Below are 25057 nucleotides of genomic sequence, written 5' to 3' on the forward strand. Positions count from 1 at the left end.
CCTGCCCAGCTGCTCTCCTGCCTCTTATTAAACCTTCTCTTATTAAAAGAGAAATCCAGGATGCGGCAGGATGCGGTCCTGCAAATCTCCCGGGGTGATGGTGAGCTTTGCTGGAAGAGCGTTTACCTGCATCCCCTCCCCTGCCAGCGTGCTGGCTGCAGGACTGCGCTGGAGTAGCGACAGACTGCTGGTGGGTTTGTAGAAAAGAGAGGGGTTGGTGGGGTGGGTTGTGGTGGCAATACGAGTCCTGGAGGAGGCTGAGATGTTACCGGCCTCCTGGGGTGCTGCAGTAATGGCGTTCTGTGGCAGTGAGTCCAGGTGCATGTAGAAAGTTAAAGCTGAGCAGTGAAACCATTGCCCGGCCCCTAGGTGCAGAGCAGCACTGGAGGATGTGCAGGTGTGAGACCCACTTCAGGCACACCCTGCATGGCTGCGCCTGCTCTGCGTATGTGCCCTAGCCCTGCCTGCGTATGTCCAGCAGTCCCACAGGGCAGTGCTGGCTGCTAGGCAGCAGCGCTTGCAAACAGCGCAAGCGTGCAAAGGAAAGGCCGCTGCAAGGGGCAGAGCCATGCGGGACGGGGCCCCACCACCTGTCCGTCCTTCACAAGCCTTTTCCTGATGCGATCACGGGCATCTTACGTGCTGCTCGCTGCCTTTGCTAGAGCTGTTACATGTCACGCTTCCTGCCAGGTCAGACTGACTTCTGAGCAGGCGCCAGATGCAAAGCAGCATTTCCCCCTCGCCCAACTGGTTCAAACCCAGCACTTCCACCTGGGGTGACCCGAGGCTGGCCGAGCCTTTCTCTCGCTCTGCTGTGGGGCAGCTCCACACGAGGCTGCAGGTCCTAGGGCACAGCAAGCTCCTGCCCCTGTGAGGCAGAGCACGTGCGCAGGCGTGTGTGTGCACAGGCACGTGCCAGCACCGCTGGCACTGAGGAGCTCGGCTCTGCAGCGCTGCCGGGGCCCACGATGGCAAGGCTACGTGGCCGAGCACGCAGCTGCTCGTACGTGGGCGCGTTTGGGGAGGAAAGAGGCTGTGCTATAACCGTTGTGCTGTAGGAAGCCAGCCAGCTGGGAAGCAGGTAGCAAGCACCTGCCTGTGCTGCAGCAAGAATGCTTTGGCTCTGCCGCTAAGCTGCAGCTGCTGGCGATGCTTTCACCACGCAGTTGTGCTCGCTGAGCACTGACCAGGCAGTGCCAAGCGCACGGCACGAGCCGTTCATCCCTGGGTGGCTTCCAGTGCGGTGCCTTGCTCTCACTGGAAACACCAGTTGCCAGGACACGTCCACATCTGCACGCACATCCTGCAAGAACACTTTGGGCTTCCCTCCCCTTGTGGTAACTTGTTCTTAGCCCAAACCTTCTACAGTCAACCCAGGGAAAACACGGGGACAGAACGCTCCCAATTCACCTCCTCTGCAGGCTCCACTTCTCTGCTTGCCACAAGGCACCTTTCTGGCAGGCAGTACCTACAGGCTGGGTAGAAAGAGGAGAGGCAGAGGGGGAGAACCAAAAGCCTCGTGCCAGCCTCACAAAGCCAATAAAGGCTCCGCGCGCAGGGAGGCCCAGGAGGCTCCCAAAGAGCGAGGGCGGGCCTTCTTGGCAAGGGGATGGTCCCCAAGAGGACAGCGAGGTCAGAGAGCCGCGACGCAGCTGCTGTCTGTGGGGGAAGTCCCACTGCACCAGCCTCCTCTCACAAAGTCCGCACTGCTCTCCTAAAGCCCAAGGGGGTTGGAGTCATACCAGCTTGAAAGCACTTGTTCCTTTAACATTTATTTCCATTTACTTGTTCCTTTAATGTTTATTTCCATCTACCTCTGCAGATCTCACAAAAGAGGAGGAAAAAAGCCCAAACACGTAGACTTCTGCTGTGCTCCAGGCAGATGAGGCACACTGCCTGTGCCCAGAGCCTGGCACTGCTGTGCCTGGCACTGCTGTGCCTGGTCTGCATTTCTCAGCTTTCCCTGGCCAAAAAGAATTTAGTCTGGCTGGCGTTCTTTGCCCCATTTTCTTTGGTACCGGTTTGAGGTCACTCCCTCCCTCTGACAGCAGCCTGAATTCACAGCGCTACCGTGCGCCAAACCTTGAGTGAGTGGTCCCAAGGTGATGCACAAAGGAGGAATTTGGCCTCTTTCTTTTGGAACCTCTCTTTCAGACTGATCACATTCACACTGAGCAGTGCAGCTGGGTAGGTAGTGCTGTAGCGTTGTGTTGTGCTTTTTCCCAGCAAATACCTTCCATGCCTTCATTTTCTGAGGTAGCCCCAATGCACAGTCAGATAAGCAGCTCTGTAAAGGGCAAGGTCTGCAGAAAGTGAGCAGTTTGGCAGGTGGGACAGCAGGTAAATGGCAGCTAGTCAAAGGTAAATTGATGGGCATTGAGGTGCCCTTGTGCTCTTATTATTTTTTTATGCATGCCGTTGGTACCTATAGCAAGAGAGCTGTGTAAGCCCCGTCTAGGCTTGACTTGCTTCCTAGCGATGCTAAATAACACACTGCCCCAGACTTCGCCTTTTGGGACGCCAATTTTATTTTTTTTTGTTTTCAAAGGCAAAACAGTTATTAAATAAAGAAAAGAAACAGCAGCACCACCGAACAAATCTGGGCTTATTTTGCACAGTAGCTTGGAAACTTCTCCCCCCGCAGTCCTGGCTTTTATTGTTCTCAGCAACGCTGCCATTTTGATTTGTAAAGTTTCCCAGTGAGTGACATTTTTAAAAAAAAATAATTTATTTTACTTTTTCTTTTTTTTCCCTCCTTTTCTGACCTGGTTTGTGTCTGAGATCAGGGAAAATTCTGATCCCACCAATTAAAGCTGATTGTTGCCCTTTTGCCAGTTCTAATAAACAATCTCAGTCCACAGCAGCAATTATATGTCACCAAGCTTTCCTGCCTACGCGCTCGTGGCAACGTTTTGCCACTTGTCAGCATGAAAAGAATGTCTCATGTCTGCTGATATTAAAAAGTTGGGTTTTTTTGAATAATGGTTAGCAAGCGTGGCTGCGAGGCCAACAGAAGGGCCAGGACCACACAGCGTGCTTCTCAGAATGTTACCTTACAGTTGCACCTGCATGCCGCCAAGTGCTGTGCCTGCTGTGGTTTTAATCACCTCAAGGTTCTGGACTGTAATAATTTGGTGTCTGAGATGGCCAGAGAAGCAGCAGCACACAGAGCTTTCAGGGTTCTGTAGCGTGACACCAAAGGAAATGTGTCTGAGGAGAGGCACACAGGGAAATTAAGGCTTTGCTTAGGCATGACAGGCGTGAAGGGATGAGTGCATGACAGTTAGGAGTCCTTTTGTGTGGGTTATGCTTACTTTCGAGGCTGCCTACTGCAGACATTTAAGAGCCATTTAGCACAAGACATTTAAGAGGCATTTAGCACGCCGTGACCTGTGAAAATCCCAGCCACTTCCAGCCACGGGAGCCAGCAGCCCCAGGCCGGCTGCCAAGCGTTCGGGCCTTGTCTACACCTAAACACCTTTGCTGCTGGGGCCGCACGGCCAGCCGCCGGCCCTCCCCAGGGCAGCGATGGGTTATGGAGGGCTGTGGACGTGTGCTGGCCACGGGGACACTTCTCCCCGTCCCTGCCCGCCTGGCAAGGCTCCCGTGTGAGGGGCAGCACGCCTGGGGCGTGTGTGTTAACGCCCGGTGCCCGCTGACACACCCACTGGCACCCAGGCGAGCACGGCAAGGGGCAAACAGCCCCGGGGCGAGGGGCTCGGCCCGGCTCGGCCCCGTTCGGCCCCGGCCCGGTGCCCGGGCAGGGCCCGGCCCGGCCCCGAGTAGGCCGCGGGCTCCCCTAGCAACCGCCCCCTAGCGACGGCCTCCGGGCCTGCCCCCGCCCGCCTAGCAACCGCCCCGCTCCCGGCCTCCTGATTCGCTGGCCGGCCCCGACGGGACGTCGAATTCCTATTGGCCGCGGAAGGAGAGCGGGGCGGCGATTGGCTGCGGCGGCGAGGGCGGGGCGGGGCGGCGGGGAGCGGCCGACGGTGGCGTCGGCGGCGTCGTGCTGCGGGGCCTCATTGGGCGCGTGGTGCGGAGGGATACAGCGGGGCGGAGAGGGGGGGGCGAGCCGCGAGGGGACCGCCGCGAGGGGGGCCGGGATCCCTCCGCGCCGGGCCGGGACGGGAGGGGGAGGGGGGGGCCGCTCGCTTGACGGGCAGTCGCCCTCCTCCAATGGGCGGGCGGGGCCGGCGCGGACCCCGCGGCGATTGGCTGGGCGGCGGGGCCGGGAGGGGGGAGGAGCCGCGGGGCTGACCCGCCCCCTGCCCGCCTCCCTCCTCCCCCCCCCCCCTCCCCGCTCCCCTCCGTGCAGCGGCCGCCCGGCACCATGGCCTCGGAGCTGGAGGGCCCCAACCCCGGCGCGCGGATCATGACCTTCCGGCCCAGCATGGAGCAGTTCCGCGACTTCAGCCGCTACATCGCCTACGTGGAGGCGCAGGGAGCGCACCGCGCCGGGCTGGCCAAGGTGGGGCCGCTCCCGTCCCCTTCAGCCTCCCCCCGGGGCCTGCGGGCCCTGCCCCCCCCCCTCCCACCCCCCACCCCCCCGGCCCCTTTGTGCGCCTCACGGTGCCCCTCACGGTGCCCTCTCCCCCCTCAGATCGTGCCCCCCAAGGAGTGGAGGCCGCGGCGGTGCTACGACGACATCGACGAGCTGGTGATCCCGGCGCCCATCCAGCAGGTGGTGACGGGGCAGTCCGGCCTCTTCACGCAGTACAACATCCAGAAGAAGGCCATGACGGTGCGCGAGTTCCGCAGGATCGCCAACAGCGACAAGTAGGTCCCGGCGCCCGCCGCCACCGGCCGGACCCGGAACGCGGCCCCGAGGTGGGGGGGGGGGGGGTGGCGAGGCGGTGGGCGGCGTCGGGGGGGGCGCTCCCTGCCTGCCACCGAGCCCCCCCTGCCTGCCCCGGGCTGTGAGGGAGCCGGTGTCGGCACCCGGCAGCGCAGAGAGGCGCGTAGCGGCCGTGAGAAGGGAGGGGAAAGCGCTCTTAAGAAGAAACAGCCTTTGAAATAACTGCTGAGAAGCGGCGTTGACATGGCTAGCTGCAGTCTGCCTGCTGCAGCTTATTTCGTCTTGCAAGGGCACACCGCATCGATAGCTTTAAGGTTCTGCTTCTCTAATAGAGCAATTCTCTGAAAGTTAGCTTAATGCTGCGTATGTAATCGTCTGGCAGATACGTATGCGTTTCCTATGTGTCAGAGTGTAAGTTTGGTTGTGCACAGAGGCCGGTACATAGTAGGCAGGAATGAACATAGCAAACAAGGCCGGTACATACTAAGGAGGAGTGGACATAGCAAACAAATACTTTGTTGGTAAACTGAGCGTGCTTGACCAGTCTACGAGCAGGTGGGAATTAGGGATTTTGCTTTCACGCTTCTTTGTTGTTTTTTTCGAGTTAGCCTCTGTATCATTTCCGGTTTCAAATGCATCCTTCTTCGCTAAGTAGCAACAAGTAGAAAGTGGAATTATTCTGAGCTGAGAAAAGTGCACTAGGCAAAAATGAAAGTAAACTAGGAAACAGAAGGTTATTTTCTTTGTGTTCCTTGGTTTCCAAGTCTCAGCTGTGGTCCCTGTTCTGGGAGGGGCAGGGGTCTGGCTGATGACATGCATTAGGTATCTTTGCTGTAGCTTTTGATTCCTTCAGTGGTGGAAAATGTTGTTTTAAACTCCTCAAGTATCAAACTGCAAAGTCTTTTTTTTGTTGTTTGGTTGGTGTTTTAGGTACTGCACACCCCGCTACACGGACTTCGAAGACCTTGAACGGAAGTACTGGAAGAACCTTACGTTCAATGCCCCCATCTACGGTGCTGATGTTAATGGCACGCTTTATGAGAAGGTAAGACGGTTTTGATTTTCCGGTAACAGTTATCTCTATATGTGTTGCGTTGCATTCCGTAAATGCTCATGCAGCATTTGACTCTAGCTTTCAGAAAGAATTAACGATAGCCTTTGCAGAGTTCCAGCTTCTTGAGTAAGAAGGAGCACAATAAGCTGTATTTTTGTGATACACTTCCCGTTTAAACCGGATAGTTTAAAAAGGCTACTAGAGGTAGTGCTCTAGGGAACCTCTGTGAGTATTCAACTATTAACACTTACTAAGAGTAACACTTACTTAGTAAATGTTAGCATTAACACTTAGCTTACTAAGTGTAGTACAGTTGACTTCTAAAATGAAAGAACCACTGTCACGTAAGTCTTTGATTTACGGTGCTTTGTCCTGAACAGTGTTAATCAGTGAACGTGCACTGCTTTGGTATCCGTTAGTGCATTTACTTTCGTGTCATGGCTCTGTAGCCACTGCGTGTTAGGATGATAAACATATGAAAAGGGCACGTATTTTGGTGGCTAGTGTCCTAAATTCTAATTCACTTTAAAAAACAAAGTTTGGGATGAAAATTGTTTCTGTTCAAGAAGGTTCAGTCTGCCGTCTCTTAGAACGTCAGCTCAAGCTTGCACTGTTGTTCTCTGCTGTGTGAAGTCTGTAGCTTCATGACTGTTTCTCTTTCCTAATCCTTACTGTGTCAGCTGGTAAGTTCTTTTTCTCCATAAAAGCGTCTGGTAAACAATCAGTATGCGAGGTAACACCATGGGAAGCTTGTTTTAGGTGAGCTAGCTGATGATTTGAACTATGCCAGTAAATGGCTTGTCTTGAGGTGCTGTTTGATCACAAGCATTTGATAGCTTTTTGCGACTGTTGTCGTAGTTGTGTGGCCCTGTTCTGTGTAATGCCCGTTTAACACGAGATTTCTGCTTTGCAGCACGTAGATGCGTGGAATATTGGCAGATTGAACACAATCCTGGATATTGTGGAGAATGAAAGTGGCATAACCATCGAAGGAGTGAATACTCCTTACCTCTATTTTGGCATGTGGAAAACTTCATTTGCGTGGCATACTGAAGACATGGATCTCTACAGTATTAATTACTTGCATTTTGGGGAACCCAAGTCATGGTAAGGTTTTCAAGGGAAGCTTCTAGATGTAGGAAAAGAATACCATAAAATATCGGAGTCAAAGTGGGTGAAGTTACCAGAGTTGAGTAAAGGAATTACTATCCCTCCTATCTTGCAGTGCAGTTGGATCTGATGAAAAGAGCATTAGAAAGCTGTAAGGAATTTGAAACCAGTACATGGCCTCAGTAGAATTTGTTTGGTTACCTTTAGAAAATCTCTTTGCTGTTGTGATGCAAAGAGTTCTCCAGAATTATAATGTCAGGCGGACAGTATCTGGTGTGATAGGGCCAGAACCTGGAAAACTTACTTAAGATTTCCTGAGCTCTAAAATGGCCATACAGGGGTATTAAGCCTGTCATCGTGCAGTCACAATTTTTGACGGGCTTTGAAATGTAGCTGTTTATCATAGATATAAAAGCAGGCTAGTGGATTTTGCTGGATGGTTTGCCCAGTGTCAAGGCTTTCGTGATTCTTTTTAGGGGAGATTTCTGAATTTTTCTGTAGTATGGGTTGCATTTTAGAGTGAATCATTCCCTTCTGTTCACAAATGAATTTCTCAAGCAACTTCAACAATTGTTTCCATGGCAATTTTGTTGGAAACTAGTATTTTTGGCTGCCTTTTAATGCAACTTTGAAGTCAGAAATAATAGCTAGCACCATGTGACCAGCGAACAACCCCATGCAGTGGCAATAGCATGGGAATGAACAGAATAACTGAGTCAGTTTTAAACCTTTTGGCTATTGCTTCTTTTACAGTAGTAAGTAGAAAAAGTTAACTTTGCTGATGCTTTAGCCTGCTTCACTCAACAAGGAACTCCATCGAGGTTGTAGCACACTGTCCCAGATCAAAAGAAATCCTGAGTAGTTGGTTTGGCTAGAGTAACTGAAACCAACTACGAGTTTTGTGGCACTCGTACAAAGGTTGTACAGAGAGAGACATAATGCTAACAAGCATGCTGCAAGTTGTGCCCATTGAGGATGCGGCATCACACCTGATCTAGTGCATCCTTGGACTGAGCTGCTGAAAGATACAATTCCATTTTCTGTCTTGCTTTGTGTTTCTTCTTGTACTGGGTATATTGCGGGCCTGCGAACTCAGGTTAGGAAGTGCTCTTCCCTTTCTTCTTGCAACTTACGTTTTGATGCACAGATCTGCTAACTACATGCATTAGACTTCTTATTTCCTTGGCTGCTTAAGTAAAAGGCCCTAGAGGAGATGGTCAGCTTTTGGCTTTTGATTTTCTTAAGGACGGGGGGTGAAAGTCCTCGATAAAGATTTTTAGCTTTGTATCATCAAACTCTGAAAGAGATAGTGTGGAGATGGAGGAATTTTTAAAAGAAAAAAAACAGTAATTCATGCCTTGATGCCCTGTTATGGTTTCCAGTCAAACTTTGAGATTCTGTCATGTCACTTGAACTTAACAGAGTTGTTCTTATGACTTGCAGGTACTCTATCCCTCCAGAGCATGGGAAGCGGCTGGAGAGACTTGCCAAAGGTAATCGTGCAATTCTTACTACTGGTTGTTAGATCTGGAAGGTTATAGCTGAGGGAAGATCCATCTGTGTGTGGTCTTACTCTCTTTCAAATGGGCATCTCTTAAGGACGTCTGCAGGAGTTGTTCTTTTTCTTCAGAATGCAAGCTAGTGCACTTCTATCAAGATGGCCAGAACTTCTAGGCCTAGGGAAAAATATTGTTCAGACAATAACTTTTAGTAAAAGTTACTGAAAAAATAATTCAATTCACAGCAGAGCAATAATATCATTCCTTGCTTTTATTTTAAACAGGATTCTTTCCGGGAAGTGCCCAGAGCTGTGAAGCGTTTCTCCGTCACAAGATGACCCTGATCTCTCCATCAATACTGAAGAAATATGGCATCCCTTTTGATAAGGTGTAGAAAAGTAGTCACAGTCACACAGTCAAAAGGTTCATGCAGCCCAGTCTCATCTCAACCAGCAGCCAATAGCAGGTGCTTAGAGAGGAAATAGGAGCAGGGAGGGCATATGGCAATCCTTTCCCACTGTACCTCCATTTATACAGCAGAATAAATGTAGTCTAGTCTTTGAGTCCTTATTCAGAAGTACTGTTACATCTGCAGGGGCAGCTGAAGGGTTGCATGAACCTTTGCTAGGCAGTGGGGATGTGTTGAAGAGGAGCTGACGGAGAGTTGTACTTGAGTGAGAACAGCAATAAGTTTCCGAGGTGTGTGTGGATAGAAATTTTAGTTGACGTTGGATACTCTTCAGCCAAATAGCAGCAAATACACGTGAGGGTCTTTACGAATTCCAAGTGCCTTATCGCAGAGTATTTCACATGTATAGCTACTTCCGTGCTATTTTGATCAGTTCGGTCGTGTTTTAGTAAAAACTGTTGAGTGTTGCCTTCTAGTAAACAAATATTTAAGAGAATAATGAAGACATGTATGAATTTTATCTATTGCAGCAAGTAACTCCAATTACTGTGTGTGGGTAGGGGTTTCAGATACATTGCACATGTGGATTACAGAAGCTGCTTTTATTCAGACCCACAGAGTTGACTCTTAAGCTGTGAATAACAGTGCGGTGTCTCAATTGCCTTCTAGGTGACGCAGGAAGCTGGAGAGTTCATGATAACCTTTCCTTATAGTTATCATGCTGGCTTTAATCATGGATTTAACTGTGCTGAATCTACCAACTTTGCTACTCTTCGGTGGATTGAGTATGGGAAGCAGTCTGTACTGGTAAGTGGTCTGTTGCATACAGATAAGCTGAATGCAGTGCCTGATGCTCTGCTCCTCTTTAAGCCCCTGATGTTTGTTCTAAGGAAGTGAATTCAGCGCTTTGTCCAATTTAAGATGTGATGTTCACTTCCTGAGACGGTAACGTTGCCCAGTCAGCCTCATATCTTTCTTTAGCAGAAAGCATGTTTTCTCACCTTGTGTAGATCAAGTGAGGCTTCAGAGAAGAGCAGGAGACTGACTAGCATCTTTCCAAAGATCAAAGGGTGTGCTTAGCGGTCAGGACTCGTCAGTATTTTGTCTGATATTTTACCCATTGTTTGTTGACTGTTTAGCTTCGGGTATGGCTTCAGTAATTTAAGTCATTTATCAATGAACCTTTAGACTGGGTAATGTTATATCCCTGTAGGAGGTGCCTTACAAACATAGATTACGTTTTCAGAAGTTACGTTGAAGTGAATGCTTTCAAACACTGGTTTTACCTATAACCAGATAAGGGGAGCCTCCACTGCTCTGGGTAGGCCCAGAGTATGTATGGCTCCAGCTTCCTCGTTACAGTCTCTGGTTTTGCTGGCTGTTCTTGCGTGAGCCCATGGATTTTTAAGGTAGTCAGCTTCTATCAGCAACTATGTACATAAGTTGGTGAGCTTTCTTTCGCAGTTACTGTGGTAGCATCTTTTCTGTTTCGTTGTTGCTGACTTTTCTGCTCAGTTTTTAATGAGTAGCTTAATACATGCTGTTTTAATTTCGTGAGAAAGAGAGTGTTCTGAGGCTTAAATACATAAAACTGGGATAATTTTTTTTCTTCATTTAAGCTCCTGAAAGCAAAGTGATGTGGGAGTGCAGAGTAAAGCTGTGGAGTATGTAGCCTTACTTGAATTTTTTCTGTGACTCCAGTGCTCGTGCCGGAAGGACATGGTGAAGATCTCCATGGATGTGTTCGTGAGGAAGTACCAGCCGGACCGTTACAAGCTCTGGAAGGCCGGGAAGGACGTGACCGTCATTGACCATACTCTTCCAACACCAGAAGCAGCGGAGTTCCTTAAAGGGGATCTTATGCAAAAAGTCAAGAGTGGGAAGCAGTATGCTGAGGAAATGGAAACAGGAGAAACGTGTAAAGAGGAGGTGGATGGGGATGAGGCAAAAAGGTAGTGCTGTACATAGTTCTCTGCTTTTCTGTTATGGTTATTAGCAATTGGATCCTGCTGCGATTTAATTGTTTGCTCTTCCCATAAAACAATAGCAGTTGGAGTTAGCAATAGACTTTTTTTCCTTGGGAAAAGGGTTTATTCTTTATTTTTACTCTTTTAACTGTTTTAATCCAAGTTATGTTATCCTGTTGTAGATGAGAAACGCACTAGCTTTGAAGATAGTTCTTCATCTTTGCACAGGTGTCCAAAGCCTGTATTGGAAGTGTTTACCATACATTTGGAGGTCAGAAGAAAAAGGCAGCGTATTGGGATCATGAGATGGTACTTGCTAGTGAAGTCCAGTAGTATCAGTACTCCAAGTTGCAACATCGGTGTGTGTCAGGCTAATCGCCTTAGGTTTTTCAACCAGCGTCAGCAAGCACTCCTAAATCTTTGTTCGTTTATTTTGTTTCTAAGGTAAAAAATGTCTGGCTAGAACATACTACGCAGTTACCAGGTGCCTACTACACAGTTAACAGGTGCTGAGGAATACTGGTTCTGCTTCTATAAAGGAAAAGGAAACACTTCAGAATAACTTGGAAACTGTTTAGCTTGCCAGATGCTGTATCATAAAACAACGTGACCCAGACCAGGCTGTATTTTGTGTGTCCAGACATAAGTTCAGCAAACTCACGATGTGTTTGGTAACCTGGTGTGAATTTCTCTTCTGCAGTGTGCCCAAGCATCGCATAGGAACCAAAAGGCACCGAGTCTGCCTGGAAGTACCTCAGGAAGTGAGTGAGAGCGAGGCCTTCCCCAAGGAGGAGCTGAGCTCTGCGCAGGATGAAGCAGACACGGCACAGCCTTGTGAGATACCCACAAGTGAACATGGGCAGCAGGGTGAACAAGGGTGCAAGCTTTCAGGTAACTGTGTCAAGCTTTATCCTGGTACTGGAGGACAGGGTATTAGTCTTCAGAGAAAGAGCTGCTAGACCTGAGTCTGCAGTGCTGTCTCATAGATGGTAAGAGTAGATGTGCCATAGATGGTAGAATGTCGTCATGTCAAAAAAAAAAAAAAAAAAAAAAGGCAGACACTAATTTGTCAGAGCCATGGAAAGCGTGTCAGAAACTTACTGTCATGAGACTTGAGATATTGGCATTTAATTTTTGAGACCAGAGGGTAGAGCTAGAACGGTTTTAGGTTGTGCCCTTTAGTTAGATGTGGCTGACGCTTTTGAGTAGTCACCACTTTGAGTAAATGAGGTAAACACAGTTTGAGTTGCAAGCTTTTGTAGCCTGTATATGGATAACAGCCCAGTGAGAATTACATGTTAAAAATATTTATATGTAGGGGAAGAGCACGTGTAGGCAGCCATCCTGTATCTGCTTGAATGCAGGTAGTTCATGCGGATGTTGGTTTTCAGCTGAACTAAAAGGAAGTATTACAAGAGGCTTGCTTAAGAAATGGGTGTTTCTGGCTTTTGACTTCTGATTTTGTTTTGTCTGCTGGCATACCGAAGTTTATTCGATACCTTAGTAGCGTAAGGTCCTCTGTATAGCACTGTTGTACAGGGTGACCTGTTTACTAAGCAATTGTACGATTTCTATAAAACACATGCACACTGCCTGGTAGTGCGGCTGTGCTGTGTGGATGTTTTCTTAGTAATTTTGTAATCAGTATGCAAGAGGAAGTTAACGTGGTTTGTATGGGGCCAATTATCCTTGCTTTTAAGGGAAGATTGAGGTACTTACTGGAACAATATAAGAAGAGGGCAAATATGTACGTGATGCCTCTCTTTTGTATTCTGTTTTCCAGACATTTGCAACTTGTAATTAATAATCCTCTATTGGTTTGTGTGTTTTTTTTCCTTCTCCTGTTAACTCTCCATTGAACCCTTGTAAGCTCTTACCCACAGCCTCATGTGGCCAGGAGGTGCACTGTCTAGCTACACCGTATAAGGGACCATCTCCTGTTTGTTCTGAACCCACCTTCTGCTAGTTTTGTTTGATGTACCCTGGTTCCTGTAATGTAAGATGCAATGAGCAGATGCTTCTATTCTCTCTCTCCAAGGCAACCATGATTTTATAGGTGTTTGAATTAATGATCTCCTGTTTACATGACTTAGTGTCGCATTTCTATCTTGTCTAGTAGTCTGCTTTCCTGTTTGACTTTGTGCAAGTGGTTACAGGCTGTTCTCTCTGCTGCCCAGACTTTAGAAGGAGTCAGTCTATCCTTTCTTCTAGATTGTGGAGGCTTGGCCAAATTTGAAGAACTGAAAGCTGTGAAGCTTGAGGAGGAAGAAGAGGAAGAGCAAGAAGCAGCTGCGTTGGACCTCTCCATTTCGCATGCTTCAAATTCCACTTCAGTTTTGCCGACTTCGAAGCAGAGTGCAACTTGCAGCGTTCAGCCCGGCTCGCCAGCGTATTCTGGTTCTTCAGACTCTGAATCGACTGATCTGTTGCCAAAAAGAACTGTACCTGGGCCAGCTGGGGTGCTTACAGTCCATAGCTACGCTAAAGGGGATGCAAGTGGATCTGACAGTGAACAGACTTCAGGAAAGAAAACCAGTGCTACTGCCAGCATGAATGAACAAGAACTGGCAGAGGTACGAATGGCATGAGTACGGCAAGCTTAAGGGCTGTGTTACGTGGTCAGGGATTTACTGTGACACAACTTCTCTCTGTGCAGATTACGTTTTCATTTCATTGCTGTTCTGGTAGCGCGTTGCTTAGTCAATAACCTGTTTTTAACACCTGTAGGATTTGCTGAACAGCAACAGAAAATTAAGACGAACGTCTTACTCTCTTTCCTGTTCTAGAAAACAAGGAGATTTCTTGTTTTGAGAACTTCTCTAAATTATTCAGGCGCTTTAAGCGAAAGTGTAGCTTGGTGGTTTTGAGATGGTAGTGTTACAGGCTCATCCAGGTCCTTTTGTGGCTACAGACGCCTGTTTGTACCTAAACTAAATCTAATTCAATCCAGCCTTTTATTATGAATACATTAATTTGTTTGATGTTTTTATAAAATAACATACATGTGCACATCTCTGTACTTTTTTTAGAAAGAAATAATGGAACAAAAAATTACTGGTAGGGGAAAACATAAATTTGAATGTTTAATGAATCCTTGGTTAGACAAACCAAAACAAGGTTGTAATTAACATCTTACCTGTTGTTGTTTTCTCAAATAACTTTGTCTCCCTCTGCAAGCCTGTGCTGAAGTAGTAGGAGGCTGATAATGGTTGGATCTGCAAAACTGAAGAATTGCAGAAATGGAGCAGCAGCTGGACAAATCTGTTGATAAAGCTGAAAATGAGCTAGAGTTCTCATGTATATTTAAACTGAAGATACTGTGCTGCTGATGTTGATGTCTCCATTGCATACTCCTTACAGGGAAAAGAAGAAATTCTAAATGGGTGTTGATGGCCTTCCCCAGTATGGTGTATTTCAAAACAAATTTTCCATTAGGTGGTAACTGGGAATGCTAAATTCCATTTGAACAAAAGCATATTTGTTTCTGAGAATTTTAGTGGCCAATTCTATGTAGGGGATCAGAGATGATGTGCTCTCTTCTGTCTTGTATATATATTAAAAAAAAAAAGATTTACAAAGATGAAAGACACTTTTAATCTAAGATATACTTCTGCTTTTAAAGGAAAGAGAGATTCAAAGAAAGGGTGTTTTTTATCCTACTGAGAGACTTACTGGGCTGTTTAAATCATTGCCTTTATTGCTTTGCTTGTCAGGTTAGTAGTAACTTTGTCAGTATGTGTCACTTGTTTTTGCATTAGGCTAAGGGTAGAGGAAGTAACAATTGTTGTAGTCTCCTCCTTCCAGTCTGTCTGGGAAGACACCAGGGCAAGTAATAAGAAGATGAGGTGAAAGTTTCCTTCCGTTTAAAATAAGCCTGTTTGTTTGAGATGCCAGTGAGCTCTAACTTTTTTTTTAACTTGGAATGTCAAAGTTGACATACCAACTCATTATTTTTCCAGAATGCTTGAGACTTATTGTGGCCCCTCTAAGTTGAACCATTCAATTTGTCTTTTTTTGTTTTTATCTTTTATGCCATTCTTATATAAGTAGACTTGCATAAAAAGCTACGCTGGGACCTGTGCTAAGTCTCTAAATGGCTCAACAGAGCTCTTACAGAATAAAACAATCAACATGAACTGAGTTTTGCTATGTAGTTTTTCTTAGCAGAAGTGCTGCAAGAAGTTCCTTTTTTAAGAGGTTGGCTCAGTTCACATCTCAAGTTTGTTTGTTAGAAATAAAATCATTTAAGTTCAAAATATATATTTTTTTAAAGGTCAAAAGTACACGTGCTAACTTGACTGCTGAATTGCTTCTCCTTGTCCAGGCAGCAAAGGAGTACATAAGATCAATGAAGGAGAGTAAGAAGTCCAAGGGTCGTCGCCAGCCACTGAGCAAGCTCCCCCGCCATCACCCGCTCTTGGTTAAAGACTGCATTAGTGATGACGGTAAGCCTTGTGCTCTTTGGGAAACTTTAGAATGGGCCACAGCTTGTGTGGGCAGCGTACGGTATTCTTCACTGCAGTCAGAAAGCTGCACCTTTGCATCCCAGACAAGGTGCTTGTCGCCTTCTTGTGTTTGCATCATTAAAACTTCCTCTCGAATGGTGTCTTCCTTCCTTCCTGTTCCATTCTCTGGAAATTCACAACTCTGGAAGGACGATTAAAGTAGTACCAGAGTCTGTTGCATAACAGAGTCAGCCTTAGAGCATTTCAGTAATTGCTGTAAATATTTATAATTTTTCTTTAAATACGTAGTCTTTGGCTGACAGCCTTAGTCTTGATGCGCTTTGGAGCTGATGCTGTTCTTGCCCAGTGAGCCTGTCTTGTATCTGATGCACGGTCGCTTGGTCAGTAGAAGCTGCTTAAAAATGAGGCTAGGTTACTGACTCCCATCACTCTTCTGTAAACTTAATTTGTGGCAGTCTTTGTCATCTCCGTTTTTAACATCATGCCTTAATTAGTTTTATTTGCAAGAAGGAATCTATGAAAGGGTACATAATCACTGAGTAATGATCTCTTGTTGCAGAGGCATCGGAGCAACTGACTCCTGAAGAAGAAGCTGAAGAGACGGAAGCTTGGGCCAAGCCACTTAGCCAGCTGTGGCAGAATCGGCCACCAAATTTTGAGGCTGAAAAGGAATACAACCGGACCATGGCCCAGCAGTCTCCTTACTGTGCTGTTTGTATGCTCTTCCAGACGTATCAGGTATGTAGTCCAGGTCTGTTAGTGTTATACAGTAGAGGTGCCTGAATAAGTTGTCGCCATTACTCAGTTTGGGCATTGCTACTTAATAAAAGCTATATCAGTGTTGCAGTCGTTCCACGGAATTGTTCCAGGAGAGCACAATCTGGTGAACCTCACCACACCTCTGATGGACTGTCTGCGGGTTCCCAGAGACTCACTCTTGTGTTCAACAGAAGCTTTTATGTTCTGTGGTTTTTGCTAGACCCACAGAGCGGAGCTTGAATGTTGTTGGAATCGATTACAAAATCCATTTATTTTTTTTCCAGAGTGACGCTTTCACTTCTGTGCTTTTTTAAAAAAACATTTTAAGTCCACTTCTATATAGCACACGGTCTTTGGGGAGCTAGCAAGGAGAACTTTTCTTTTAAAGTAAAATGAGCTAAGATTGTGTTTGTGGATGGTACAGATAGAAAATTGTCTTCTTTTTTTTTTTTGAGTATATCCACATCAACAGTAGCTATGACATATAAATGTGCTTTAGCAAAGTGCAGCTGTAGCAATGCACAGATTGAGAAGAGGTTGCAAACCCCATTAGCACGTTGGCTAAATGCTTAGGTGGAAATCCCACGCTGAGCTGCTTATGTCTGAGCATAGTAGTAGCTCAGTAGTTGTCTGCTAGCATGTTCCACCTGCAACTTAGTGATAGCTCATCCCTCCCCATTTTATGAGCTAAGATTATCTGATTTATTTGAGATCACTGTACAGTTACAGTGGCTCTAGAAACATTTTTACTATAATTTTGGAAATAAAGACCTCAAATTTTTTCCAGGATTTATATTGCATGTAGTTCCTAATTTCCATGAAAACCCAAGACCATACTTTCTGTTTGACCTTGCTATTTCTGCCTGATAGGAGGTTCTTGTTAGGACTGGAAATTCTACATGGAAGCTGTATAATACACACTAGTGCTGGCGATGTATAAATTTAACAATTTGAGATAACTTAAGTTCTGTTAGCTGCTTCTTTGAGTTCTAAACGCTATTAAGCGGAAAACTCCAGCTGCAGTTTTCAGGTGTCTGTCTACATCAGGCAGCAAGGAGGGACTGCTCCAAGAATTGAGCTGTGGTTATGGTTTTTGTTCAAACTTATTTTGTAGCAAGTCTGGGAACTCGCTTCCCTTGCCCATTCACATGAAAAAATGGAGCAAAATGCCAGACAAATATTCCTCCTTCCTTTGTGAAGAAGAAAAATATCTATGTTACAGGCAGAGTGTGGAGGCAACAGTCAAAGCTCTGGAGTAACTCCAGGTGCTGCGGATGGGAAGATCCGAACCAAACCCCTGATTCCTGAAATGTGCTTCACTACAACTGGCTGCAGCACTGATCTCAATCTTTCAACCCCCTACTTAGAGGAAGATGGAACCAGTGTACTCATCACCTGCAGGAACTGCCAAGTCTGCGTTCATGCAAGTGAGTGCGTCCCAGCGTAACCCTAAATGTAGTGTTCTGTGCTAAGTCTGTACATCCTCGTAAGCCTGTTCATCTACAAACAGACCAAGTTCAGCCATTATCTGAATGGTGTATATTTGCAGTGGCTGTTGAAATACAGAGCTGACTGCATGAACAACTTGCAGTATAAACCATTATCTGTAGGCTTATTGATTTTAACTGCTGCTTTACTTCAGGACCCTAGGGGAATGAGTCTGATCGTAGGTAAGCTCTTAACTGAAATGTGTCTGTTCTAGGTTGTTATGGTGTGCCCCCTGACAAGGCCACTGAAGACTGGATGTGCTCCAGGTGCACAGAAAACGCCTTAGAAGAGGTAAAGTTCCTCATAAGATTCCCAGGGATCAAGTGTGGTATATCTGGAAACTTGCTAGAAAGTTCATTTCCATAGTGTGAAATGTTTTTTCATTCTCTCTTGTGAAAAGGCAATTGTAGAGAATGTTTAGGAGCCACCCTGTCATATTTTGGCTCTTTTTTTTTAAGACTGTTACTTTTAAAGCAGAAAGAAACTTCTGTCAACAGCTAGGAAGGCACACGTGTGCAGAAGGCAAGAAGAAAAGCTTTTCTTTGAAAAAGCAGAATGCTCAACCTTTTGAATTTTATTTGCTCAATTTGTTCCTGATCTTTTTAAACCTCCTCAAAAAATATGGGGTATTGCATTTGCAGAAGGCAACTATAGCAAACAAGTTGAACAAGTTTTCAGTGGTAGTTGTGCTTGCCTTTGACAGGTTTGGAGTCTGTATCTGTTGTCCTCAGGGCAGCAGCTTTTGAGAGCTAAAGGGCTGAGTTGTTCGAGGCATTTAGTTCTCTTCTGACAGTGAAACTTTTTTTTTCCTCTGGATGCGCATTTTGAGGAGGAAGTTGTGATCAAGTGCATTGCTCTGGACTTCACTCTTTCAGCTAACGGTTTCTTCCTTGTGACAGGACTGCTGTTTGTGTTCATTACGAGGAGGAGCTCTGCAGAGAGCCAATGATGACAAGTGAGTGTTCCAGCCTTTTTTTTTCTTGTCTTCAGGGAGCAGCTCAATTCCTAAGTAGATGAGGCTAGGCTAGTAAAGCAAATGTTGGCCTTTGGTGTAATGGAGTGACCAGCAACACTTTTCACACTTCATGTTACTGGGGCAGGTTGGAACCTATGCTGAAGCGTGTTTATTGTGTCCACATTGCCTGCAGGCAATCGTCACCTCTTCAGGTAATATGCTACTATCATTCTGTTGACAGCGGCTGTTAATTGCTTTGTGTTTTATAAGCACAAGGTGCAGAGGTGTAACACACCACATGGAAATAAGGTTCCTGATGAGATAACATCTCTCAGTACCTTCTCAAAGAAGATTTCGATTTCTCGATTTTTCGATTTCGAAATGTGTTGTGGTGATGGAGCATAAATCACACTAAATTGCTCTTCTGTTAAATCTGACTGAAAGTATGAAGAAGTCTTGTGTTTTGCCCCATACATGCCCTTTTGCTAGTAATAGGAAGGCAGATGACGCTGCTATTTCTCAGCCTTTGTGATCAAGCAGGAGCTAGGTTTATGCTAGCGTAATCAGAACTATATTTACTTAAACTCCAAAGCATCATATGTTGGCCTAGTGTGTGTTCACCTTTTTTCACCCCTCTTCTGTCCCGACAGGTGGGTTCACGTAATGTGTGCTGTAGCTGTACTGGAGGCAAAATTTGTGAACATCGCAGAGCGCAGTCCTGTAGATGTTGGCAAAATCCCCCTGCAACGTTTCAGGCTGGTAAGGAGCACCGGCACTTCACTACTGGGGTTTCCTTTGCTGTTGTTCATCTTGTTAATTCTGAAAGTATTGGTCTGGAAGGGGAGAATATACAGCTGTTAGTGTACAACAGAGATCGGAGGAAATACAGACTCTTATTAGAAAGATATTTGCTTGATCTGGTGGTTAATGATGCTCCCCGAAGGCTCGCTTTACTTTTTAGCATTTAACATGAGTAGTATACTCATTGCAGATTTAAACAACTCCTGAAGTCAGTATCATGTCTTATTGCAATGGGGCTATCCGCTAGAAAAGTCTACAGCAGTAACTCTTCTGTGTCCTAAGCATGTAATGTCCAAAAGTATTTTCCAAAAAATGTACCGGAACTCAGTCATGATTCTGAATTCGGTGAAGCTGCTCCTCTACTGTAATTAACTACTTGTTCAGCTTACCTTCTGTTAACCAGTTCAAGTGCAGCCTTAGTAGCTAAAAGACGACATTCTTACAGTGTTTTCCCCAAGATTCATTCAGTGCTGTGTATTCTAGCTGCTGATTTCTTGTGCTTGTTTTTATGTAAACTTAATATCCAGGTGCTGAAAGACCCTGTTGACTTAGGAGTATTATAAAAAAAAAATATATGTATAAATGATAAATCCATCATCTCCTGGTGCTTGACTCTTTAGGTCACATGTCTTGTGCATGGTGAGATAGTAGTTATTTAATGTATATTTTTACCTTCGGAATTACCTAAATGTATGAATTCTTGTCTTGTCATGAACTAGAGCTGTTAGCCTTCCATTTCTTTTCATCAAAGATTAGCAGTGCTCTCTCAGAGTAAATGGCACAGCATCAGATACTTCGACCAGACCTTTTTTTGTGTGAGTGAAAACTATTGCCAACCAGTGACCTTTAGTTTCCTATCCACAGAAATGCATCTTCTGCAAAAAACGAAGAAAGAGAATTGCAGGTTGCTGTGTACAGTGCTCCCACGGTCGGTGTCCCACGTCCTTTCATGTCAGCTGTGCCCAAGCAGCAGGAGTCATGATGCAGCCTGATGACTGGCCGTTTGTTGTCTTCATTACCTGCTTCAGGCATAAGATCCCATCTCAGGCAGAGGTGAGTAGGTGTGGGACTCCCAAGATTTGAACAGCAGTATCTTGGAGGGAATGAGAAGTTTTAGATTGTATAATTCTGTTAAAACTTCACTGAAGGCTTGACTCTTTTAAAACATTCTAATGATACTGGTCTTGGATTCTGATCTCAGTCTTGCTGCTGTTCTCAGTGATCTTAGGTCCTTTATTGTATTTTGGTTTGCAGCCCAGAAGGACAGAGAGTACTACGTTCCTCCTGTGGCTGTTGTAATGAGGAATAATAGTGTTTTCGTGACATGATATTTAATATGCAGGCATTAGTTCTGGGTCTCCAGAAGGCTGCGTGAGTTGTCATAGAATTTCATGCTTAAGTGATTGATTAGTTTACAAAGTTCCCATGTAGCCCTTTTAGCCATCAAAACCACTGCAGTCTATTAGAGAATATTTACTGTAAAGGCCTTGCATTGCTCTGAAAAATGAGACTTTAATTTACTAAGTAGCTTGCATTCGGATTGGACAGCTGTAGCTAACAGATTAGGTTTTAAGCATTTGAAATACTAGAGGTAGAACTTTCCCAAAAATGCTGCTGGCGGTGTCTTGAGTATAGTTACTCACCTGAGCTAAAATATTTTGCTTCCTTGTTTGCCAGCACCAGAGCTGTGTGCCTCAACGCATTGTTTGTGTCATTGTGTTTAAAACGTGCTTTTCTCTTCTCAGCGAGCTAAGGCTGCGCTCCAAGATCTGTCACCTGGACAGATAGTCATCAGCAAGCACAAGAATGGTCGCTTCTATCAGTGCGAAGTGGTCAGCCTTGCGAAGGAGACTTTCTATGAGGTCAACTTTGATGATGGCTCCTTCAGCGACAACCTGTATCCAGAAGACATTGTGGTATGTTATGCAGTAGGAGTCTGGCTCCAATAGAGGGCACATGATGAGAGTCAATTCCTGCTGCTGCAGAGCAGGTTCCTGATGGAATTTATTAGGTGTCCCATTCCTAGGGCATGTTATGGCTGAGATGTGCTGCAAGACAGTGTTAAGGGTGTTACATGAGGCTGATTTAGGTTAACAGAGACTAGCTGAAGAACAGGTGTAATGGAGTGCAGCTAATCTTTAGTTGCTTAACAGTGGTAAGTCTGAACGAAAACTTGCTCATACTTTCATGCTATTCCTGCATGAAGTACTTCGAAATTGGGCACACGGTCAGGATTCAAATACAGGTGACATAGATGTTTCTCAATCCCTAAAATGGAGTTAATAATGGGGTGCTGTGCAATGTCCCTAGTCTGAGTGGGATGGATTCCCCTGTTGCTTGAGTCTTCACATAAGGAAGCTGCTTACCCTTACGCTTCTCTCCTAATTTCCTCCTTTATGCTGCAGAGTCGAGACTGCCTTCAGTTAGGTCCTCCTGCTGAAGGTGAAGTTGTGCAGGTCAGATGGACAGATGGACAGGTTTATGGAGCCAAGTTTGTCGCATCACATGCCATCCAGATGTACCAGGTACAGAATTGTCTGAAAATTTACTGTTCACAACAACGTGATGATTCAAATAGGGCTGTTTGCAAAGCTGGCAGAGTTATAGCACGGTCGTGCTTAAATGCTTGAGAGGAAGTTGCTTGGTATTTTCAACAATGACAGTTGCTGGAGTTAACAGCAAAACAGTGATTGCCTGCAGCTCTGCTTGTATCTGGCTACCTACCTGAAAGTCTCAGCTTCTGAAAAGCACTGGTCTTTTTCTTCAGCTGACTCAGTTCCTGAAACTTAATCTATTTCTAAAAGAAATTTGGTTTTGTTCTTGCTGCTTAGTGCATCTTGCCTTCACATTTCCAAAGGAGTGAATATTAAGGCAATATAGTAAAGCGACTGGTCAGACTGTCTTGTCAGGTGTTACAACAATATCCCAAAATGTACTCGGCTACTTTTGCTGTCATGGGATTGGGTGAGGTTCAAGTCTGTTCTCGTGTGCATACCTGCATATGTATCACGTAAAATCCAATTAGTAGAAGGTTATTTCATGAGAAGGCTTCTGCAGGGAAGAGAAAGCAAGGGTAGCTGTGGAAGTCTTCTAATTTCTGAGACTGCAGACAGAACAACTTCCCTTTTTCTTTTAGGTGGAATTTGAAGATGGATCACAGCTGATGGTGAAAAGGGATGATGTGTACACTCTGGATGAGGAGCTTCCTAAGAGAGTCAAGTCAAGGCTGGTAGGTAAACAGGGTGTAAACATCTTCTAAATAAGTTAATGCTTACTTGATTTGTCCTTGAACAGCAAGCTGAGTGCACAGCAGCAAAGGTTTACAATTTGATATTCTCCTCGATTGTTAGGAAGCTTGGTGGTTTGATCAGGCTACAAAAGGAGGGAGGGAGAGAGAGAGTCTCATTCTTCTTCTCCTTCTGCAAATAATGGGAATTTGTAGCACAGAGTCACTGTTTGAGACAGCACGTGTTACTGCCCACTCAGTGCATGTCTTTGTAAGCTTCATCAGGCAATTCTGTTGCAAAGAGCAGCAAAGTTCCTCCTCTCCTTTGTCCTGGAAACCTCTTTGTACGGTGGCATTAAGAGAGCTGGCCATATTTATTTATTTATTTTTAATTACAAAATAATTCTGGTGGAAAAGGACCCCTGCAGGTCTTTGCTCCAATCACCTGTTCAAAACAGGTTGAATTTTGAAGTGGGGCAGACTTACTCAGGGCTCCCTCCAGGCAAGCTTTGATTATCTCCAAGGATGGAGAGTCCACAACCTCTCTGGGTCCCTGTTTCGTTGCTTTATGCTTCCAGCTATGAAAATTGCAACTCAGGACAGTGTGATAGGTGTCTTGCTTTACAGCATGGTCCTGCACACCTAATGCAGGCACACAGGATTTTGGAGGTTTAACAAAGAGCATGTAATAGCTGACTCCTGTCACCAGCTGTTTAAACCTGCCCGCTACATAAGGCACAAAGTGTACTAGATTGCTTGCAAGTTGAAACAGATGAGTGTTTATTAGTAAGAAAGTGACTGAATTTAAATTAGCTACTCAGTTAAACTTGAAAGCTGTGTTACAGCTCACTTTAACTTACCCCCAGACTTTTAAATCCAATTTCTTAAATATTTTTCTTGTACAGAAACCCAAGAGATCAGTTTTCGAAGAAGTCTGAATGTTCCCAGGTGTCCCATCTTGGTCCTTACATGCAAAAAGAGGACGTGTAGGCAGGGATTTGATCTGTGTTCTGGTGGCTAATTCTGCTTTTCTTTTAGTCCATAGCTTCCGATATGCGCTTCACAGAGATCTTTGCAGAGAAGGAGGTCAGACAAGAGAGGAAGAGACAAAGAGTGATCAATTCACGCTACCGGGAAGATTACATTGAACCCGCATTGTACCGGGCCATCATGGAGTAAGCGCTGCCTGTGGCAGAGGAAGAAGATGCCCACTTTCCCCAAGGATTTAAACGCTCCAGTACAACAGGCCATATTTGGATGCTTCAAATCCAGGGTTTTTTGTTTTGTTTTGTTTTTTTCTAAGGAAGCTAAAAAGCTGATGCTCTGCAGTCGCTGAAAGGCAGCTGTTCAGTAGTGAAACAGATCCCATTTGCTGAAGCTGATGCCTGCAGACTCCTGGTCTGAAGTTGGGTCCTTACTGAATAAGCCAGCTTGAAGGGGGTGCTGCTTTCATCTCGTCGAGCAGTCTTGCTTTTTCTATTAGAGACAATATGACGGGTGGCAAACTCTTCTGGGAGTTCTAGCCAGGAATCTTGGCAGCTGCAGAATATTATAAAGTCTATTGTTTTATCTGAATAATGTTCCTGATCTGGGGAGTCTCCCTGGTGGCCACACCTGGGCTTGAGCAGGCAGTATTACTGGTGCTTGACATTGAACCTCTATATTTATATCCATCTTTTTTTTGTTGCAAGCAGCTTCAGGCTCTTGTTTCTCAGCACCTCCTTTCTGAGGGTTGAGCTGTAGGCTGTTCAGATCCGAGCAGACAGGAGGTGCTTGTGTGAACAGGTGAAATGTGAAATCGAACCCTGTTGGACAAATTATTTAACCCTCCACTTAATATTTTTGTTCTGATGCTTGTTTTGACTTACTTACTCATGAGTTTAACTGTATGTGCCTCAGTATCAAAAAAAAAAAATCTGTCTGGAGCCCTGCACAGTGCAGCCTTCTAACAAGAATAAGCATTCAGCTCCCAATAGACATTCAGTTCCCAAAGAGTTTCTTTTGAGTTTCTTCCCACTCCCACTAAGGCAATAATGACCAACAGGACGGAGTTCTAATTCTCCCTTCTTGAAATCCAAGCATCGCAGTATTGGGTATGGCAGGGCAGCGGTACCTGAAGCAGGGCAGTACCTCTTCTGTGGCGGCACTGCCCTTCGTGTGGCCACGGGCTTTTGCTTACAACAGCTAAATTTGGGTCTGCGACAGATCAAGCATGCACTGAACTGGATGTATTACTGAAGAGCTGCGCAGTGCTCTTCTGAGGTATGAGTGCTGCCACGTTGCTGTCGAGTTACCTCTGTCGAGTTGCTGTCGAGTTGCTGTCGGTTACCGCAGCATTTTTATAGAGCGTAACTAGGGCACGTCCCGGTTGCGTTGGAGAGGACTTGCTACCTCAGCAATAGGAAGTTGAGTTAAGCTGGGTAGTAGGTGTACCTCAAAGACGTGCCAACTTGCTCCTAGTAACTTAAGCATTAACACACCACAGCAGGAGCCATGTAAATACACCTTCCTTTCCCGTTCTGTAGGAA

At 45.7% G+C, this 25057-nt stretch overlaps 1 protein-coding gene and 1 long non-coding RNA gene across 3 annotated transcripts; one reads left to right on the plus strand and one right to left on the minus strand.

Annotated features, from left to right (window-relative positions):
• Window positions 1-156: 156 nt before the first annotated feature.
• LOC121074105 lies at window positions 157-4033 on the minus strand. Its single transcript, XR_005822130.1, has 3 exons — window positions 3315-4033; window positions 3053-3210; window positions 157-2303 (listed from the first exon to the last, which is right to left on the minus strand). It is a non-coding gene; the product is annotated as an uncharacterized LOC121074105 (long non-coding RNA).
• KDM4A (lysine demethylase 4A) lies at window positions 3961-23888 on the plus strand. Of its 2 annotated transcripts, XM_040565790.1 has the most exons (22): window positions 3961-4033; window positions 4316-4468; window positions 4601-4776; window positions 5726-5840; window positions 6763-6956; window positions 8403-8452; window positions 8743-8846; window positions 9537-9674; window positions 10569-10819; window positions 11535-11725; window positions 13046-13407; window positions 15159-15279; window positions 15860-16038; window positions 17282-17486; window positions 17762-17838; window positions 18447-18502; window positions 19153-19261; window positions 20168-20356; window positions 21049-21219; window positions 21709-21828; window positions 22440-22532; window positions 23568-23888. In XM_040565790.1, the coding sequence occupies exons 2-22, from the start codon at window positions 4331-4333 to the stop codon at window positions 23706-23708; spliced, it is 3180 nt and encodes a 1059-aa protein (XP_040421724.1). In that variant the 5' UTR covers window positions 3961-4033; window positions 4316-4330; the 3' UTR covers window positions 23709-23888. The 2 variants fall into 2 exon arrangements, 1 of the variants encoding a protein (XP_040421724.1); XR_005822129.1 differs by lacking the exons at window positions 9537-9674; window positions 10569-10819; window positions 11535-11725; ... (10 more) ...; window positions 22440-22532; window positions 23568-23888 and adding an exon at window positions 9054-9145 and having other exon boundaries at window positions 3962-4033; window positions 8743-8924.
• The last annotated feature ends 1169 nt before the right edge of the window (window positions 23889-25057 follow it).

This window comes from Cygnus olor, chromosome 8 (assembly GCF_009769625.2).
Source record: "Cygnus olor isolate bCygOlo1 chromosome 8, bCygOlo1.pri.v2, whole genome shotgun sequence".
Lineage (NCBI taxonomy): Eukaryota > Metazoa > Chordata > Aves > Anseriformes > Anatidae > Cygnus > Cygnus olor.